The sequence below is a fragment of the Hetaerina americana genome, unplaced genomic scaffold, assembly GCF_022747635.1.
Source record: "Hetaerina americana unplaced genomic scaffold, ioHetAmer1.1.p SCAF_8, whole genome shotgun sequence".
Lineage (NCBI taxonomy): Eukaryota > Metazoa > Arthropoda > Insecta > Odonata > Calopterygidae > Hetaerina > Hetaerina americana.
Genome location: NW_027287427.1, coordinates 58770816 through 58788168, shown reverse-complemented (window position 1 = coordinate 58788168; position 17353 = coordinate 58770816). Strand labels below are relative to the sequence as shown.

Genomic DNA, 17353 nt, shown 5'->3' with positions numbered 1-17353 from the left:
AAAATGGAGAATTTGGAACAAGAGAAAAAAATACTACGCACGCCTGTGTTATACGACATGATAGGCATTCTAAGGGGAGAGTAAAAAAATGATAATAAAGAGGTTAGTTAGAATATAGACAGACTGACAAAAGACCACGTGAGGCAATTTGGAGGCAATGAGATTTCATCATAAAATTCGACATCTTTTGGTCAAAACTAAAGCAGCGATGCAGGATGGCAATAATTTATGTTAAAAATAAGTAAACAAAGCATGTTGTACTTCAACTTTCTTCTATCGAAACTCAAATGAATAATCATTTCATTTATTTTTCGGTATTCTAGATCTGGGAAAAATATTTGTGAATTAAGGGTAAACAGGATTAAGAGACTCTTTGACTCTCAGATTTTGAAATTTTACATCAAAATACTCAAAATTTTAGCTGTCGTCTAGCCTACTTCAAGTCTTACAAATACCTTAGCTGTTTTCGTGCGGTATGTCCCAAATTTATAGATCAAAAGGCTTTTTTAATTTAAAAGGGAAGCGTCCAGGATGTCCGGGATTGAATTATTTTTATCGAGGGCACAGACTGCCTCGCTCCGAAATCATCCCAAAGCTTTTAGATGTCAAAATCGCAGTCACGGAGATACTTCCGATGCGGGTTGCGACCTATGAATTTCTGTCTTTTTTGGCGCAGTGGTATATTAACGACTTACCTTCTTCGACTAGCAAAAGATTGGTGCACCTATAAATTATACTCAAAGGCAAGATGCTGTTGTGCAACTGTTATGCAGAATTGCAGAATTATGCAGAAACTTTCGCTTATGCATGCAAAAGTTATTATCTAAGTTTTTGCGACCGGTGAGGAGTGCAAGCTGTTTGAGGAGAGCAAGTTTTGAGTATTATTTTTTATTCCGCGGGAAGAGGAGAATTTCACTGCGTGGGCAGACGCCCTTAGAGGAAGGTTATTGGAGGATTATTTTTTCCTGCGCTCGGTAAACAAAAGCCGAGGGAGGTGGCAAGAGAAAGTTTAGTCGGGAAGGGAGGTGGAAATGATCGGTCGTGGACAAAGAGAGAGAGGAAGAAATTTCGACAGGGACTGTGGGATAGAACGTGGAGAGAAGGGGATGGGAGAAAAAGAATGGAATGGCGAATGAGGGAGGAAGATAGAGGAGGGTCAGAGGGAAGAGTGTAGTAGTAAGGTGGCATGGGATAGTGGGAGGAGGAGGAGGGGTGTGAGTGAGAGAGGGATAAAGAGTATCTTCTTCGACGACGCCTCAAGTCAGGGGCCCGCCTATCCCTTCGTGGCCCCCTTCTTCACGTGGGGCGACCCCACCGCTTCGTGCCCCACCCGCTCCTTTCCCTCCACCCCCGCCTCCCCTCTCTACCCTCACCGAAATCCATTCCGACCCTCCTTCCCACCCTCGCCATCACCTCCCCTACTCAGCCCTCTTCCCCTCCGACGCCGATACCGTATCCCTTCCACCCCGCCGCCGCTGCTATGCCGCCTCTAGAACTCGGGCAGTCAGTCTCGCGTGCGAAAGCGAACAGGTCGTACACGTCATGACACTCCGCGGCGTTCGAAATACGATTCGGCGCCAGGAATTCACATGAAAGAAATTTTGCCCCACGCTCCAGAGTGATAGGAAGAAAGAGAGAAAAGAGGAGGGTTGTTTTCGGATATTTCCTCCTTTGTTTCCATTTGCGTTTTTGTATGTAGTCGACCGATTGAAGTGGCGGTCGTGAGATGAGTTTGCTTATGAGGATTTTTTTAAAAATTCGGATGCCGTAGTGGTAGAGGGCAAATGTATTCGGGTCCTTCTAAATTTTCCCATCACCTCTTATCGTATCATTAGCAGAGCAGGGACTCAAAAGACTCGTGTAATGTTTTTTCCTCATGCTTGGACTGTGACTTAGTAATGACAATTCAGAGGATGCTGTTTACCCTGAATGAAAAGTTCACTTAACTGTTGAAAATTGGTTCCTTTGTGATTTGCTGTGGCAGGAAATATTTCTCTTGATAATTGGAATTGCCTTTTGTGCGTGTGCATTATTGTCCCGAGGGACCGTGGTGCTAACAGATGATTGCTGAGTTGTGTGTTTAGAGAGAGAAAGTTTAGTGAAGTGTTTACTTTAGGTGCGATGTACGTTACTGAAGAAATACAAGACTTCCTACTTTGTTCGTCGCGAAATTAGTGCGGATACTTATAGATATCTGTGAAATTACTCTTAACACATTCTGTGTTCAGAAGAAGAAGAAACTAGAAATAAAAACGAGATACTTTGGCGAGTCGGAAACTTCGATCACATAAAAAAATAGCTCTGACGATTTGGCTCTTCTGGTCATAAATGTGTGGTAAATATGACATCCATGTGAATTCTTAGTCCCATCAATTGGGAACGATTCGCAGATGCAGATTCTCAGGTGTGTGCGTCAAGCGATTCGACCATTAGCGGACATGTGAGTGGGATATTTTCTAAGGGAGTCGCCGCGGGAAAATGATTTTCTTCCCCTTTCCAGCAACCGCCGCAGCCGCGGCCCCGGTCGCAGTCATCACCGCTGGAGATAACGCCCGAGGGTGCGAGACTCTCCGCCGAGACGACGGTCTTGCATGAACCGCCTGCCTCAGGAGAGAACGTCCACCGACAAGATCGACGAAGCCATCCCACGCATCTTTCATTCCCTCGTTCCACTCTGGGTAACATCCCCTTGACATCCCGCACTTCCATCAACCGCCCCTCTAGAGACCGTGTCGGCCCTTCGGACACAGGGGTGAGAAACAGATATCCCACGGATCCCTCTCACCTTACTCCGGCGACCAATAAGAAGGAAGTGGCTTCGTCTCCCTCTTGACCTCCGGCGTCGTCTCTGTTTCTGCGTCGCCTCCGCCTCCCCCGCCCTTAACCCTTTTATCCTCGTCGTGTGCCCGTGTTCCTGCCGTCTTTTCGACCGAAACCCGATGCCTCGCCCGCCGTCGCCGCCGCCCTCCTCCTTCCCCGCGCCGAGTGCAGCCGTCCCAAGGCTGTTCCTCCCCAACCTCGCCCTCCTGATCGTCTTACTGCTGCTGGCCTCACGCCACCGGCCCGTGGCCGCCAACGAACCGGAAGACGATGATATGGAAACGGGCGCTTGGGACGCCGAGGATCCCGGTGAGTGTGTGACCACCTGGGGAGCCCTTTACCTCCCACGCTGGACCCTCTCCCCTTCCCGCAGTGTATTTCGTTTTACCTGTCAAGTAAAGACCTTCGGAATTTCGTTTATTCTGTGGAAAATTTGGGTTAGGATACACCTGTTCTCTTCCAAAGCTCTAGGAAAGAGAAAAATAATTTTAGGAACCTGCGTTTTGGAAACAGCGTAAATAAATGTAATGCCTTCCGTAACTCTACCTTGAGCATTTAAATTTCCACGGTATTTAATTACTGGACGAAAGAGGGATTTTGGAGGTGTCAACCTCAAGGTAGAGCTTATCTCGTCTTGGTGACGTTGGAACGGAGAAACAAATGTCACGGTTAGTGACTGCAGGTAGTTTTATTCTGAAGTCGTCATGGTAGACAGTTTGAAACGTGAAGAGTCAAAGAGATTCACTGTATGCGTGAACCTTCTGTCATTGAAACCGTAAGACCCCTCTCACGGTTTTGTTGCCGATGCTTAGTACTTAATACACTGAGCAACATCCTCTAATTCGAAAATAAGGCTTTATTAATTGAATGTTTAGGAAAACTAACATTAAAAGGCACGTAATATTGCATGTACATCGTACTCAAATTTCACAAACTTCTTATATCGACGAGGGTGAATAAAGACGTCAAGAGTCATAGCCTGGTTTGAATTTGACTAGGCAATGAAATTTCACGCCAGGGTCTCGGGGAAAGTTACACGCGAATTATCATAAGCTTGTGTTAATATGGTTGCGAAATAATATTATAATACACTGAAAAAATCGGATGGAGGAAAACATCATTTTACTCTCAATAAGACGTGTAAGGTAATAAAAACTGATTAAAGAACGTATGATTAAAAATTGAGGCGAAAAACGGTAGTAGTCAAAGAGGGACAAGCAAAACGCCAAACGCATCGAGTTTTTCAAATGTGAGAACAAAACAATTTTGTCTTAGCATGCAGGAGTAGATGTGAAAAACTATTCATATGTGAATTAGCGCAGTCATTGTTCCGTAGCAGCAGTGGGAAGGACGACGGCGAACTTGTCGCCGGCCTTGGAACCGATACCTCCGCGCTCAAATTCCGACCTTTGATTTTTTACTTAATCCCTGAACCTTTTCTCCCTATTGCCATCCCCGTTACACGCGTTCGTCACCACCGCCGTCATCGATGTGTGGAACGTTTTCTCACAGCCCCTGTCACTTTGTGTCGTTTGATTTAGCCCCGTCCCGATGCAGTAACAGCGGTCCCTTTCATCCTTGGCACTCATATCTGCGGCCATTCACGTGGAGGGTGAAGGGTAGCGGCAGGTGACAGGTTGGGTAGGGTTTGTTAGATCAGCGAGTTTGCTCTCCCGAGAGGCTTTGACTAGTTTCCCATGACTTCCGATATTTTTATCAGTCACATCTCTCTCTCTCTCTCCTTCCATTTCGAGCGAGGAAAAAAAGCCATTTTTGCCTCCTGCGCCTAACCTGGAAGCCTGATTAAGGACGCGTCGAGAGCTGTTAAAGCTCTCAGCGTGTAAAGGCGGACGGAAAAGCATCCGTATCATGAGCGAAATTGATGTTGCAGTTTTCGCCTCTAGTCAATAGGATCAATTAGTGCGAAAATAGGATTCACAGAAGAAGTTTGCGAATTAATTACCATCACCATGACGTGCAGCAGCCGCGTTTTCTTTCATAATGGCATATAACTCTCAACCAAGGGTGTGGGTACGTTTAGTGAGGGGAGAACGATAGAGCTGGAGGTGTGAGGAGAATGTAAAGGCCGCGAGAAGATATGTTGTTGAATGTTTGCGGCCTATTGTTATTTTTATTAAATGTTATTTATCAAGAATATCACAGCACCGTGAAGGTTTTAATTCTTCAGAGTTGTTTGTTAAAACACTCCCGATCCCATTTTTAGTTGGTTTTTGGGGATCGATTTTAGTTCGAAGCTTCAATTAATCCCTTTGAGGAGGGGTATGTAAGTGTCCGTTGTATCCTTGCCACGAGAGTAAAATATCTGGCTTTATAGCAATATGGTCTTTCTGCTCCCTGCCCTTTCTCTCCTTGTGACCCATGGCTTAACAGGGTACGCGCTAACGGCTCTCAGTTATCCGCTCGCGAGTGACGATTCGCACATTCCGCTTATGAACGCATCTCCCTCTCTCTCATTCACTCCTCGCCATTTACTCCCTGCGCTCATCTGCGAATGCATTCCCTGCTCTCTCATCCATCAATTTGTTCAGCAGGCTCGCCCGACAAACCTGCGAGTTTTTTTTGTTTCCTTTTCGCGCTCCTTTCGAGAAATCACGAAATGCGCTAATGAAGGATTCCATGGCGTGCACCGGTTGCATCCCGGCCTCCGCAACCCCCACCGCCGGGGAGAGAGTGTGTGTGGTGGCAAGGGAGCGAGTCCGATCCATCTCTACGCTGCTGCTCGCTCGCTATGCGGCGGCGGAAGGCCTCCGTCGGGGGCGGCGAAAATGGAAACTTTTTCCCCTACAGCCTTTGTGTCTTCGGGGCAAGGGATAAAATTAATGTTGATGGTCTCATAATTCAGTCGGCACGGTGGAGTAAGCGTGAGGCCGAAAAAATAATAGAAATTGGTGGACTTTTGTGTCCGATAAATAAAAATTTCTAGGGCACCATGTTCCACAAGGGGTCGTTAATTACGGCATAGCAGGTTAAAACAATAATGATTCCTATATCTACTTCCCTCAGCACAATAGCGCTAATTTTCTGACAGTGACTTTATTTTTCGTATTCTCTTGACAATTGAATTGAGTTCATGGTTTTTTTGACGATATCGTACAAAATTAAAAAACAATATGCTTGAAAAGAAGTTGTTTGGCACAAATATGAGTTTTATGTCGTGCCAAGCCGTTCAATAATTGTTTTAGTAAATTTTTGGAATCATATTATTTTTGAAGTATGAGGTTTTTGTTTTGCACATCCTCAAGATCGGCAAATCTACATATATGTTAATGTTGTGTACACTTTGTATAATCGGATAACTCATTGTTCTTACCGTTTGCGTGACAATCTGGCAATTTACTTGGTTATTGGAAGTGCTTAAATTTTTTCTTCAACTCTCCGATTCTTCTCACAAGGCGATATAATGCTGGAGTCAAACGCAGAAAATTGTGAACTCGGTCAACTCAATCTAGTTGTCATTGAGAGATCATGAGTTCGGACCTCTAATTCAGAAATATTTGCTGTAGACAAGGAGCGTCGTTTCGAGAGTTTTAAACTACTAGTGACTATCCGAAGATGTATATTATATGTGTGAAAGTTTCCCCGAATCCGCCCTCCGACTCTTCGATCTTCGAATTATCCGATCTGCTGCTGTGGCCATTTAACTAACACAATGATGTCGTTTCCGTTTCCGGCCATCAGCAATATCAGATATATTTTTGTTATTCGTAATCCGAGTCGTCTGAATATCGGCATTCAAAGACCAACGGGGGTTATAACAGCGTCGAGTTTGGAGAACTGATACATTTATATCATTGGCCATTGTCATCTGGTACACGCCGCGTGCTAAATGGGTTATGAGCGGCATTTACGGCGTGATGAACGAGAGCTTTTGTATATACTCGGAGGTTAAGTCCCGGGAAGAGCAAACTAAGCACATTCCAGAAAGGGAAACTATAATCCCATTTATGTTCCCCAGCAGGAGTGCCGATAAAAACCTACGTGTTTCCATGAACCACGAATGTTTTTACCAAAGTTATCATTATGGTGGGTTTTGGACAGCCATAGTAAACTGTTAAACATAATGGTGGAGTTTGCGCTTCTTCCCATGAATTCTTATTTTATCTGCTTTATCTCTTTCTTTGGTTCTTCTTATCTTTTACTCCCTTTTATGCCGTCCAAAAAAGCATATTTTCATTTTTCTTCCTCCCTGCTTACTCAACTACCCATTTTCTCTCATAGCCTCCGGCATCCATCCACTTATTTTGCCTTCTTCAAATTTCTCTTAACAGCTACCTCTCTTCCTCTCCCCACAGGTATGTAAAGTTTCACCATTTAGTTTTCTTCTCTATGCAACTTATTATTTCTACTCCATACCCGCATCTCAAATAACCTCTAACCCATTATCATTGCCTATTATCGGCAAATGACAGGTTTCGGAACCATCCAAAGGTACGATCCATATTAGTATTCACTGATATTTTATTTGTGTCTTGATTTTGGACATTTTCCATGATTTTTCTCCTCTTAGTAAGGTTACATTAATTTTTTTCTTACTGTTTTTATGCCAAATATTCTCTTTGAACTATTTAGAAATAAGGGAGTAATGTCGAAATGCAGGACGAAAGAACGGAACGAGCTTCATTTTTTCCCAAGGATTATCATTTCAACGCATTAATATCTCGGTGTATGCGAACCTGAATGAGATAAAAGTTGAAAACAAAATATTTTTCACGTTGCCATTCGGTGTAGAAGCTGCTACTCACTCAGTGATAACGCTTTTGGCCATTACGAAGTACTAACGCCTGAATGACATTCCCGTTTCCAGCATCACTGAACGATCCAGATGCATTATGCAACCCTTTCAGCCAAATATTCTTCTTTTGTATTCAGTTTCCATGAATGAAAATACACATTCCGCACTGCTTGTACATTCCAATTATTCAATTACTCAGTTCACTCGGTTAAGCGAGGACTTTAAATTGATCTGTTATTATACAGGTTTCCTGTAAGTCAGCTTTGATAATAATTTTTTAGCCATAAGTTTAGAAATTTCAACTACTTTGCCCCGTCTTCCTTCCTGGGAAAGAAGTAATACCATGGCCAAATAAATTAAAGTCGTGAGATAATATTCATATCCCAAATCATTGATGCTCAATTGAGGAGATCTGCCGATGATGATTGATGAAATGAACATCAGTTAATTTCAATCTTTCATTCACATGTCTAGTAGAACATTCTTAGAAGAAAAAATGAGTAAAAAATGTTCTTGAAAGACGGATGCAGGATATGTGAAAAAATTTGTGATGTTGTATGGATAAAAGAGCGAAAAATGTTTGAATCATTAACAGTTTATCTCAGTTCTGATCTACCGTGCAAAATTGGGAATGTCATAATGACTGATTCACCCTTCTACCCCACCCCGAACCTGCGAGAAGTTGAGGTGCCGAACCTTCGGATTTTAGATGTGAACACCTTTGCTTGTCATCGTACTATTATTGTTTGAATTTGGATCATACTAAAATTCTAGCACAATTTGATTCTAGTGGAGACAGTCTCTGAATGAATTAATGTATCTCTTGTGCCATGGGCGTCGACTTTCTGAGATGCTGCTGTATCATTCTCGGCACATCCTTTTACTACCCTAGTGTGGCATCATATTCGAAAAGATGACATCAATTGGCATCAAACCTATCATTTCGGTTAAATATTTCAATTAGGTCAACCAGCATGGGGGGTTGAGGTGACGGTCGAGATTAAATATTGTCCACATTTATACTATTACCAAGGTTTTAACTATTGATGAAAGAGATGATATGGAAACTTGACCAGGTATTGTACGTGCAATCGTTCCCTGATAACCTTTATAACACTGCACCGGTCAGTTTTGGCTCTTTTTAGTAAGAACGCGGTAAACGAAAATAACACCTATTTTTCTCCCGTCTCGCTTTGACTATTTTGTACAAGCTAGCATCCCTTTTGACGGTTCTCTATAGATAGACAGCGCACCACTACTCACGGCCCAGCAACTAAGAAGAATAAGCTTTGTACTGACACTCGAGGGCGCTCGGAGGCATTTGATGGATTTGCGTGGTAAAATGTACTCGTTGGAGAGAGCGAGGGAATATGGGTTTACAAAAGAATGAGGGTTGGATGTGCCGCTAGTAAACAAGTGTGGAAGAAATGTGCTACGTGCTCGTGTACTTGCTTGGTCAAGTTTGGAGAATGATTGCGAATCCAATTATCAAACGCATACATGAGGGGAGGGTAAATGGGCTTAGAGAATACGAAGTGAATGGGAAGACATTCATCGTTGAATGTGACCTCCGAAGGAACTCTCAAGGATTGTCTTAGGAATAGAAAAGCAAGTTTGAAAGTATTATGAAAGATACAATGGCGAAAGAAGTGTGGTAAAACAGGAGAGTAAGAAAATAGTTGGTAAAAGGTCTCAAAAAGCAAAATTCATAATATTTCACTTTTTCTACCCCGAAAGGAAATTGAGATATGGAAATGTACACATATGTTGCCCTTGCCGGATCAGTTACTAGCCACTCACATAATATACGAATGTATGCATACTGTATGTCAGCGCGATACAATGTAGGCACATACTTGTATATTTCATTGAGGTCTAATCACACAAATATATCATCATACGGTTTGTTTTTGATGGTGTTCGTTTCATTTCGAATCATCAATGTTCAGCATTTCTTGCCTCCTAGACGTATTTATTTTTTCGATTCCTGTCAAAATTTCGGCTCTGTCTTTTACGCTCTCAATTGCCTTAGTAAGCTCTAAGTTAAAATATTACCGCTAAATTTTCATTCCCCGATGAAGATAGAGAAAAAAACTTTTCTATTCCTAATAAAGAGGTTGAATATTTTGCACGACCATGGTTTCAATGCTGCTCATCATCATGAGGTGTGATGAGATACCTGATTATGATGCGCAGCATTGAAACCATGGTCGTGCAACATACTAAGCCTTTCTATGTAGAATAGCAAAGTTTTTTTTCCCTACCCTCATTCATGAAGGAATTTCACCTAGTGAAACCTGAAATGTTTTTCAATCCCCGAGCATTCTATCCTTGAACGATGAGATTACATGTTAACCAATGATGTTTGATAAAATAGGTTGACTCCGTGCAGGGTTGGTGCAGTCGACCTTTATATGGTATTTATCGCAATTACTAAGATAAGTTATCTAAAAAATAAAATCGCTTTAAAATTTTTATACAAATTTTTAGTGCTAATAATGTTTCAAACATACCTCTCTAAGAGAAAATACGCCCATTTACCTGCAAAATGAGTATCGGAGAATCACCCTCACTCCTTAAGAAAGCTCCCGCATCCGCCCTTGGTCCTATCATACTCAAACAAAAGCCCAATAAGGAGCAGAGACTGCGAAGACCGTAATATTGTTTTTTATTTAAAATCCAACTTACAAGGATTATAATGCTCTTACGAGAAAACATGGGATATACAAGAAAACATGGGATTGGTCCAGAAATTTTCCTTGCTGGCTGGTATGTTACAAATGGACACAACTCAGGAATCAAAGAGAGAGCACTGGATGCATAGTTCAGATAAGCACTCATGAGAATGGCACCAAAATGTGGCTGCGGGTTAATTATCACCTTAAAAAGATGTCACACACATTCAGAATATTTTGTAAAATGTTTATGTTATTTCTGATAATGAGAGGGTTTGTCCAAAACGTTTCCAGACTTAGACGTTTGCTACTGGAGTTTTGACACACATTGATCCTGAATGAGATCATTTATGTACAGGTCAAATGGCAGTGGACTATCCTCCAATCTTTAAAAATGTGTGATATAGAAGACACTCCCTATAATTTAATTTAACTCGATAATCAGGTACATATCTTTTGAATATTCAGTTACACATGACGTGTGCCTAAAATATTTCTTTAAAAGCCACAATAAATGTTCTCCCGTTCTTATGATTACCTTCCTGAGGATATCATCTTTTGGTCGTCTCAAATTTGAATTGAACGTCGATTGTTCAGATAAATCGCCTTAAAATGTGAAAAGTTAATGCTAGACAAGAGCGTATTCCTGAAAAGTGAGAAAGGTGAATCTATAAAAAATCACATTTTAGTGTTCACGCACAAATAATTTCCGAAGAAAAAACTAATGTTTCTCTTTAAAAATCCCCTGATTATGTATTAAAAATTTTATTCCAGCGATAAATTGTTCATTAAGGCATTTATTTTGGCAATTTAATGGAATTAAACAACTTTTTCGTCGTTAGTTGAAGAACTTTAAACACCATTGTCAAAGGAACTAAAATGATTTTTTTGTATTGGGATAAGGGAAATACGTCTAATAAAGGAGGAAGGTTACGTTTTTACTTATAGATTGGCGAGTTCCTTGTGCATGAATTTTAAATGATAAAAAGGCTGAAATAATAATCGGGTTATAAAATATAAAACTGAGCTACGAGTCTATCTTTTCTGAATCCGTTTGAAATATTTAATTATTATGGTAACGCAAATAATGGTCCGGAAGATGTCGTTTATAACAAAAAAAATCCAACACGAAATACATCGAAAAAGATGTTTTACATTTTAATTACGTTTCTTTCATATCTTTTTACGTAACTCTATCAGAAAAATGCCCGGCCTACTTGTAAAATGAAAATTTTCAATTCTTGTCGCTGTGCATGATGACGCAAGCCTTAAATTAAAGTTGCACTCAGATTCCATGAAGCTGAGAGCCTGCCACTGACGTTATAACCGTGGCCATTTGAGAGCGCTGAATCTAAAGCAGTGACGGTTTATGCTTGAGTTGCTATGTTTCGGAAAGTGCGTAATATTTCCGATAGGAATGCCGTAAAACGCTTATAATGCATTCCGTGGAAATTGGTTTCGTGCCTCATAATTGCTTCAGTATGTTTTTTTAATATCCCCCTTTCACCAACCTCTTTCCCTCGGTGCGATTTTCAGGAAAGGAGGAGATGGGAGTGGGAATCCCTTATGTGTTGCGGTCCGAATATCCCATTTGGCTTCGGCTCCAGTTTACGTTGCCACCTGCCGGAGCCCGCTTCGGACGAAATGCTAGCATGTCAGTGACGGAGAATTTTTCACGGAGTGCCCCGGAAAATGTAACAGCTGATGTGCAGGGCGCATTTCCGCCGGTTAACTTACAAATCAGCTAAACGGAGGAGGAAATTGAATTTTTCTTCAATTACCGTTATCATAAAGTAAAGCCGGCTGGTCTTAAGATAAATATCCTCCAATTCGTTCGTGAGTGGATACTTATCGGCTAATAACGTGGGCCTCTTCAAACATGATTAATTTTTTCGATACAGCCGTAGAATGTATCCATCATAGATCCGGGATCCAGCACCTTTTTATTTTTCTTAAATAAAAAAGGCGAACATTTCTAAAATCATTTTGACAAATGGATCTTGATTCGCGTGGTTTAACATAATTAACTGTGCCGTAATTAATTCTCGCGAATGAGCTGGCCAGGGTGCCAGGTCACGGTTAAATGCTGCCGTCGGAAAATATTAAAAAAAATGTGATTTCTCATAAAATTAAAGCCAAGGAAATGAGAGAAAAATGAATTTGATGAGATAAAGAGGCATTATTATTGGGGAAATACCAATGATGAAAGGCTGAAAGGTGAGCCCCTTTTAATTGACATCGAAAAAATTGTGTGATTGTTACTTTCTGTGAAAAAAACAATGGGAACAGTATTGTAAATATGAATCAAATGGTAAGTTTGCTTCTGCATGTTTTATTTAGATTTAATTCCCGTCATTGATTCGATTTTAAACAAATAAGTATAAAAATACCGCTTTTTTTCACGATAGCCATGCAAGTCGCCCTCACCGGTATCCATGCCAAGAGATTGGGTAAAATTTCCATTTTTCGAGAGCGAAGGATATCGGCGAACTAATGCAATCTGTTCTTAATATGTAGGTTTGTAGAAAAAATAAATTTGCCTGTGCAAGTTGTAGGAGCTAAACAGTATAAAAATATATGCGTACTCTTCGTTATATTTATTGTGGCGATAAAATACGAAAGGATTTCTCTTTCGAAAAGGTTTGATATTCTACTTGGACAATTTTTAGATAGTAGAAATTTATCTTCGGCAATATGATGAAGAAACGCGGACAGATTGCAACGGGTTTTTCCTTTCAAATGGTGGATCCAATCAGGAATCGCACCGGCATTGGCCAAAAGCTACCCAGTGAAATTCTGTATACACGGAGTAGCACCATTTAAATGCAAGTATTTGTACTAACATGAAAATATGAATTGACTTTTATTTATATAGCAGTGTCATCATCGTTTATGAAATCTTATTTTAATTTAGTCCTTGACAACCTCCTTACGCAAAAAAATTAACCATAGTTTGCATGAATTCCATTCAAATTCGATTGAAGAACTGTTGCAACAATTTAGTTTCTCTAATGTTTTCATTAACACCGGCGAAATTAATGCAAATAAATATTGTTTTATGAAAACCTCAAGCATCATATAAATAAACTCGACTCATCATACTCTTAGCCATTACGCCTCGGTTGATTCCCCTTGCCAAGGCATTGGTCACTGATGGCATCGCGTTCCCCTCTCACCAGGGCCCGAGGCGTCTTGTTTTCATTTAGTGGTGTAGTTTGAATTGGCCATTGTTAAGGATTGTTTACATGGCGCTCGAAGATTGAAGCTTTGTGCTTTTGTTCGTTATTAATTAAGTTGAAAAAAACTACGAGATGTTATATGTATATATATATATATATATATATATATATATATATATATATATATATATATATATATATATATTATTTATACATATATATTAATTGCAGCAATCATTAAATGGTAATAATAGCAGAGATTATTGTGACTTAAGAAGGCGAGAGAATATTCGCTCTTAGGATGCCAGAGAATGGTCTTAATGTCTTCATAATGGGCAGTTACGTTTGTTGAAAAATTACTCATGTAGGAGTCCTAATTGTTTAATGCTTGAAGCAGGGGATATATATGTTAAATTGCCAGAATCTAAATGATTTCAATAAAATACGTGATGATATTGCTTTGTGTTTTAACGATATCAAAGCGGAGAATCATATTTATTTTCTAAACCCGTAATCATAGGTGCAAACTGTTTTAGTTGATAATGATAGTATTGTAAACTTTTAATTGTTATTGACAGATTGAACTAACAGAGAACGCCATTATAAAACATACAGTGTACCTCATAGCCAATGAATGAACAGCCTCTTTACAAAATACTAAATGTCTAAACAGTTGAGAATAAGATTTACCGAAAGTGATATCTCCGGATTTGTTATTTATGGGCGCTTGACGAAAAAATTAGTCGTGTAATTTCTTAATTTTAGAGAAGTTGGAATTTTTAAAATTACATTTTTTACAAAGTTCACTCATATTTAAGCTGAAAAGCACAGGCGTTACTGAACACTTCTGTCTTACCCTCATAACACTGACCATTTATCAATCGCACCTAAGCAGTGTGAGACTTCTACAGGCTGCGGATATCTTTTATCCCTCTAATCTGTTCCTATTTTCTGCAATTCATTAATTACTTCTACCCATTTCTCACTGTCAAACGCCTTTTCGGAATCTGCGGAACAAACAAACACATCCTGATTGTAGTCTATGTTTCTCTCTATTAGTCACTCATTACTGTTTTATCATCTCGCGTGACTCTCCCCTTACTGGATCCAAATTTATCGTCTCCTAAATTATCATTTGCCCTGCTCTCCATCCTGCTATTGGCGATTCTGAGAACCACTTAAACTGCGTGCGAAAGCAAACTTCTTGTTCTGTAGTCCTCACGTATGGCTGCCTTTCACAATTTTGGAAAGGGAACTATCATTGATCTGACGGATCTTCTTACCAAATTCCTGCCTCACAAATGCAACGAATTACCCCGTAAGTACTCTTCCTCCCACGTTTACCTAACACTTTAAGTAGTTCCACGGGAATGTTGTCTACCCCCACCGCTTTATTTGATTTCAATTCCCTTAATGCACTCTCTATCTCACCGTCAAGTATATCTGGACCTAGGCGATCCGCATTTACGTCATTCTTTTTCTACATCTAAGCTTGCTGACCTAATACCTTTACCTTATAGTTCCTATACATATATTCCTTCCATCTCTCTTGAAACTTTCGTGGTTAAATTAATAATTTTTCTGACTCATGCCAATAGCATGGATTTCCCCTTCCCACTTCCTCACATTACTTCCACCTTCCTGCATAGAGCACGAATTTGTTAACTTTTCATACTCGTATCATGGTCCTGCTCTTTCCAGTACGGTTCTTTCGCCTGATCCCGCCTCCGTTTTTCCAATTTTGTACTTACTTCCTACTAATTACTTGTTTAAATTATTCTATTTTCTTCTCTCATCAGTTTTTCTAATCATCTTTTCCGTAATCCCTGGTTTCTTTGCCATTTTTCTATTGTATATTCCTATATTTTCGTTTTCGCCCTCCGATATCACTTTCTTGATATGTTCCCATTTTTATTGTATATCAGCGTAGAGTTTAGCTTAACTTCCACCCACGAGCAATAGTGTATCAATAACCTGATCCATGTTTCTTTACGCTTCTTCCTTCCTTTTTGCTCGGTATCATAGGCAACCCTCGCTGGCTCTCTTCCGTCCGCTGTATATTACTCATATTACAATCGCTCCAGTAATCCTCGCTATCCTTCCATCTCAACTCGAGCAGTCTTAAATATCAGTATTTTATTTCTCCATCTCTCGATTCACATTATCTTACTCCCCTGTCTTCAATATCACCATAACCATTCAAGTTCCTAGTTAACTGATTCGGTCTTCTTCTGCGTCTTCTAAGCTGCTGCAGTCGCTTCCGCTTTGCAAGGATTTCGTGAGATGACGACCGCGGACACCTTAACAAGCCAATGCCGGGCACGACGCACGTTTTTTCAATTTAATATATTACCATTGCGTGATTCTCGTCACATTCAGTGGAACAAACTTCTGTCCTCGTTTAAACTACCATCCAGCTTGGCGCACAGTTTCCTAGTTCACATTGTATACCTTATTTCTAGGGCATATAAGTCGTATAATTTAGGGACATTAATGAAGCATTTGTAAATATATAAGATCAAGATAAGAAGGATTAAAAGTTGTTCCACCAATGGGAAAATTTTTATTCTCGTTTTAGTGGTCTTTGCATTGACATTAAATACCACAGTGTGCTCTTTCTACACTGTTGGGGGCTTTGCTCTCGATGGACTACTCCATATTTCTCCGTTCGAGTAGGTACCTCATTCGCAGGTAAATTAATTTTTAAATTCACCAATGCCCGAGGATCGCTAATGAGCCAACGCCTACACAGCAAAAGACGCATTATTGGAAAGGAACAGCGGAGCAGAAAAGGGTAAAAAGGGGGGATATGAGAAAGCGAAATTCGTATATTTGTAGACGTATTCAGCACTTTGTTCGGAGCTTTTTGGCATTTCAGTGTACCACTCTTAGCGACGCAATGGCATATTTAATTGGCAAGCCTCAAGTTTCGGACGCTGTAATTACATTTCTAATTTAAGAGATTTTATGACTTTATGCATCTTTTGTTATTGAAATAATACGTTTTCGTGAATTCGAACTCCTCAAGAAATGAAATTTTTTGTTATTTTTTCTAATATAAACACAAATGTAAAGTATACATTTCCAGTAATCAGGAGGCCAATACATCTTCATTACGAGGGCAAAATCAAATACCCAGATTCTAAGCCGTACCCTCGCGATACCTCCAAGTAAAAACAAGCAGGTGCTTTCATTTCTCACCCATAGTCCGATTGAATTCCGCTTCGGGAGCTCCGAGGAATGCGCAGCGTGAACTGTGGTACGTTCAGTACCTTTTCTGTGCAGCAGCAACTCATATGAGCCTCTGGAATATGGCTTTAACGAAATTATTATTTTTTTGGCACTTCCCCTGTAATGGGAATACCGTATTAATTAAATATCGATTGAAATGCGCGAAAATTCCGTTTTTATAGTCATTCTCACGAGAGGAAGGAGTAAACTAATAGATGATTAGTAATTTGAAGACAAAGTGGTAGAGAAGAAAATATGTAATTTAACCGTAGCGATTTATGAATCGAAAACAGGAAAGAATACTTAATAAAACGTTGAAATTTCAAATTAGGATACCAAAACAACTAGTTAATCATTCGGAGATAGTCTTTTAAGCAACTCACCCTTTGTTTAATTTAATCCGAGGTTTATAATATACAATGGATCTCCAAATATAGGCGCGAGATGACTTGCTTGCAAATAAAATTACGATGTCGTAATAGTTACTTTAAATTGAGTATATCGTTTCAGTCTTCCACCGCTACGGTGCTTCGATGCCTGCGTCAAGGTGTTGGTTGAGCGTTGTAAGACTTCATTTGGAGTCTGGTAAAAAATAAAGTATCTGGAAGCGGAGGGGGGGGGGAGAGGAGATTTTGAAGAAAGAGAAAAAAGATGAAGTCGCACAGCATTAGTGAAAAGGTGGGCCGTGTTTTTCC

The 17353-nt window shown here is 40.2% G+C and overlaps 1 protein-coding gene across 2 annotated transcripts in view; it reads left to right on the top strand.

Moving 5' to 3' along the window:
* The first annotated feature begins 1527 nt into the window (after positions 1-1527).
* Positions 1528-17353, top strand: part of LOC139697883 (protein turtle homolog A-like) — a 602691-nt gene continuing 586865 nt past the window's right edge. For both annotated transcript variants that reach the window (XM_071596747.1, XM_071596746.1), the window contains exon 1: positions 1528-3129. In XM_071596747.1, coding sequence (XP_071452848.1) covers positions 2940-3129 — 190 coding nt within the window. In that variant the 5' untranslated portion in view covers positions 1528-2939. The remainder of the gene's footprint in view (positions 3130-17353) is intronic.